The 4,575-nt window shown below is 24.9% G+C and overlaps 2 protein-coding genes across 2 annotated transcripts; one reads left to right on the top strand and one right to left on the bottom strand.

Moving 5' to 3' along the window:
* Nucleotides 1-1,713: 1,713 nt before the first annotated feature.
* On the bottom strand, nt 1,714-2,241 carry EIN_384030 (hypothetical protein; the record flags this gene model as incomplete). Its single annotated transcript, XM_004254422.1, has 1 exon — nt 1,714-2,241. One exon carries the CDS (start codon nt 2,239-2,241, stop codon nt 1,714-1,716), a length of 528 nt encoding a protein of 175 aa, XP_004254470.1.
* A 2,023-nt stretch (nt 2,242-4,264) lies between these two features.
* Nucleotides 4,265-4,371, top strand: EIN_384040 (Hypothetical protein; the record flags this gene model as incomplete). The annotated part of the gene is made up of 1 exon (XM_004254423.1): nt 4,265-4,371. A coding segment is annotated over one exon (107 nt), but the record flags the coding sequence as incomplete, so codon positions are not given.
* Between the last annotated feature and the right edge of the window lie 204 nt (nt 4,372-4,575).

A 4,575-nucleotide genomic window follows, 5' to 3' on the forward strand; every position in this document is an offset into this window, starting at 1 on the left:
ATTTCGTTATATATTATTGTTTATAAAAATTTATCATTTTTTTTTCATTTTACCATTGAGTTTTCTTTGAAAAACTAATTAAATTTGCATTTTTTATAAAAACCATTAATTTATAACGAAATTACTTGTTCTTTAAAATTTGTCTTTGATTTAATTTAAATTTGGAAATAATTATATTTTATAATAGTAAATTCATAGTAATATTATAACTCATTATATAGTTTTAAAAATGCCGCGGACACGAAAATAATAGAAATGACATCCTATACACAGGAAGGACGTTCTTTATAGTGGGAGGACGTCCCTAAACCACAAAGGACGTCCTTCGGCCTATATTCCCGTCCTTCGTCACCATGTCCGTCCTTTCTCTTAACATAAAAATATTTTTGGACTTATTTTTTTTGGTTTTTATTTTGATTTATTAAAAAAATAAAAATAAAAAATAAAAATAAAAACGTGGAAGGTGGGAGTTGAACCCACGACTTTTTTGTATTTTGACTTATAACATAAATCTAGAAAGATTATTGTTAAATAAAACGTTTTACCAACTAAACTACCTCCACTTCTATAATATAGAAATTTTAGACGTGTCATTCATATTTGTTCTATTTTCATTTTCAATGTAATTTTGTTGATATAATTTAATTACCATTAAAACAACATTTCAGTGATTCGTTCAACATTATTCAAGTAAAAAACATGTTGTCAATTTGTCATAAAAGTCAATAATATTGTCAATAACCATTTATTAATAAATTAAACAAAATATTTGTCTAAATAATTGAAATGTATCTGAGTGAAATAGTTTACTGTTATTAAATACCAACAGAAAATAGTCTTACACTTATGATTTTAGTATCAAACAAACCAATAAATCATGAATATTTTTTTCACATATAAAATTTGACTAAACAATCAAGAAAATAATTGGGTTTTGAAATAATAAAAACCCGACTTAATACAGAAAAATATTATAAAACAATGTGTACGACTATTTTCTGCTGTACGACAGTTTTATGCTGCTCTTTATATGAAATTTTTAATTAAAATTTAAATGATAAAAAAAACACAAAACACCAAATAGTGTTTAATTGTTAGTTCCTTTGTCCCCTTCGTAATTTTTGTGCAATCACAACAATGGCAATAATCATTGCAACACAACAAAACAGTGTGTAAAGTATAACATATGCAAATATGGCATACATTTTGACATTGTTACTGTACGTTCCCAAATCGTCCACTTTAACTTTACCATTTTCACTATACGAAGTATCACTGCTTTCTTGCACTGGTTTAATAGGTTCTGTGCAATTAGTATTCATGTTCTCAAAAATGCAATCAATCGAAGTGTTACTCATCACTTTCCCATTGATCTGAGTCTTTTTAAAATTGCACTTCTTGAATACAATCACGCCACTTTTATTTAATATAAAGTTGGTGTTTTCAAAAGTTGTGTTTTCAAATGTAATTTTACCAAAATGAGTCAAGTTGAAAGAGCCATAACTGATTTTTGCTGAACTTACGGTCACACCTGTAAAATAATCATTTTCAAACGAAAAGAACATGAAATTGATATTTTCAAATAGAACATTATCGTAACGTGTTTTATTTGAAATGTAGCTATAGCCAGTAATACTCTTAAAAATGCTATTAGAAACTGTGTTGTGATCTAAAGTCAAATAGTTGACAGTGTGTGTGTATAAATCGTTTTTATTAGTGTGTTGTACCCACAACTTTTTGTGTGTTTTGAACCACATTGATGGTTTCCAGTGTCGAATTTCTAATAGTGCACCAATTAATATATAACTTTAAAGGGTTCAAATTCAACATTTGTGTGGTATTGAACACAGTCATATACAAATCAGTTCCATAAAATTGTGACTGTGATCTTACATCCAATTTCAATAAAGTGAAGTTGCAATTCTTGAATGTCGTTTGGTATGAATAAAACTTGTCAACGACGTCATATCCAAAGACGGAATTTGCAATTGTCGAATATTCCGCTATGATCGTTTTAAACGTAGTAAATATAAATTTCATGTTAGTCAGTTCCACTTTACGAATATTGAGATCTGTGGCGTAATCGGTTGTGTTAAAAACGCCATATGGGGTTTGCGTGCACTCGTCAGTCGTGCCGTTAATTGGTATCGTGAAGTATATTGATTGATTTGTACATTCGTAAAGGAAATACTCGGAATGTGGTACGGGAAGATTTGTTTCCCAGTTGGCGAATGTGGTCATAAAGCATAAGCAGAAACACAGTATTAAGAATTTATTGAACATGATATTTTTGAGATGTTTTTGAAATGTTATATACAACTAATGACAAATAGAAATTAAAAATAGTCCATATTTACATTTCAGAACTAAATTTTAATACAGTAAGTCCTGTTTTATAAACAAAATGTGTTATTATTTTTGTTATTCTGTTTTGTTTTTATTTTTTGTTTTTCAATCATCACAAAAAATACAAATGTCAATTTAATAAAAATTTAAAATATTTTAATTGAAGTTGATCTGTTTCTTGTTTTTTTGATTATTTTCATGTGTTTTCATAATAATTCAAATGGTTTTATAGTTTAATTTCATTAAAATGTGGAAAACCAGTTTTGTTATTTAATATTATCTTAAAAACCAATGAATTCTAATAATACATTTATTCTAATTTTGTAAACTGTTATGTTATTGATTGTATTTTGGATTTTTGTAAAATATTTAAGTATGAATTTGATTTTCATGTTTTATAAACCAAATAATTTCACGATTTTGATATAAAATATTGTTGTGTAAGTGAAAAAAAATAAAAACGTGGAAGGTGGGAATTGAACCCACTACTTTTTGTATTTTGACTTATAACATAAATCAGAAAGATTTTTGTTAAATAAAACGTTTTACCAACTAAACTACCTCCACTTCTATAATATAGAAAATTTAGATGTGTCATTCATTTTGTTTTTTTCATTTTCAATGACAATTTTGTTGATATAATTCATTTATTATTGAAATACAATTGAAAATCATTTAAAAAAATAAAATTAATATAAATTGTTTTCCAAAAGTCTGTTTTATAGTTTTTTATATGAATAAATTTCAAACGGATAAAAATTTTATATAAAATTTAAAATAAAGGGATTTTTGTTTCTGAAATACACGTAACTGATCCCAAAAGTGCATTTTATTATAAAAAGCTGATAAAATAAATGACAAAAGTTTTCAAAGTCAAGCTTTCCTTTATAATAAATAAAAAAATAACACGCAAGAAAGTATCGCATAATATTAATACACTGATGGTGTTGTCACAACAATAACAAGAATATCAAAACCCAAAATTATTAATAGTTTGCTCATTTTTTTTTGTTTAAACTCATTATTTCATTTTCTTTTGTCAAGACAAAAAAGGCAAGAGCACAAACATTGTTCAAATGATAGTGTGCTTAATAGTGTTGTCACAACAATAATATCAATCAACAGTCAGTATTATGAAATATTATCTTTATTTTTGTTTTAGTGTTTTTAAAACGATTTATTTCATTTTCTTTTGTTTAAAGAATAAAATTACATTTTTGTTTTAAATCAAAATGAAAAATTAACGAAATGTTATTTAGTTACAAAATTACATTAACAACAACATCACAATTTACCAATGTGTTTATTGTTGTATGATTTGACCTACAACGTAGAGTTTGTGTTGCGAGATATTGAGTTGTGTCAAATCAAATAACGGGATCGTTATTTTTGAAAAAGGCTGTCTAATATTCCGACAATTTCCCGATGTCGTGTAAAATAATTGAACAATATTGGTATTTTTTCAAAATTAAGTCTGTACTTTCGATTTTTTGTTTTTTTGTTTTTTAGAAAAAATAAAAAATAAAAAACAAAACTTTATGGAGTTCTAAAAATAAGGCGGTACAGACTTGTGAACAACAGTTTATCAATGACTAAATACGTGAAATAGTTGTGATAAATAGAAAATTTTGTATAGTTGAGTAAATTTAAATTATTATTTTTTTTATAACATAATCATTTTTCATTGTATATTTTATTTATAATTGTTTACAAATGAACATTATTTTGGTAATTGGTTTAATTTTTTTGTTAAAAACATTATGATAGAGTTGTTATCGTGTTAAAAAGTCTATTGATATTGCCCATAATAACATTGTTTGAGTAATCAATTAAAATAATATCTTTGTGATTAAACTTCATATTCATGAAATAATTCACTGTTATAAATAACAATTTTCATCAATATTTCATATTTTATATGTTAATATCTTTTAAAAAGCGCTTAAGTTATCATTGTTCTCAATTGTCAAAAAATAATGTACAAATCCTTATCATTATGATAAAACACAGACTTTATCGATTTTTGTTTGTTTTTAGTGCATTCGTGTGATCACTTTTTGTGCTTAAACTTTTAGTTTTTTTCGACTTAATTATATTATTTTGTTTATTATTATTATTAAATAACAATTAAAAAATATTTCTTTGTGTTATTTCAAATATATTTTAATGTCTGTGTCATTATAATAAAAATCTATATTATTCATTTATGAATCGTTCATTTTCAAATAA

Source organism: Entamoeba invadens (assembly GCF_000330505.1).
Source record: "Entamoeba invadens IP1 unplaced genomic scaffold scaff_1105074725743, whole genome shotgun sequence".
NCBI classification, from domain to species: domain Eukaryota; phylum Evosea; order Mastigamoebida; family Endamoebidae; genus Entamoeba; species Entamoeba invadens.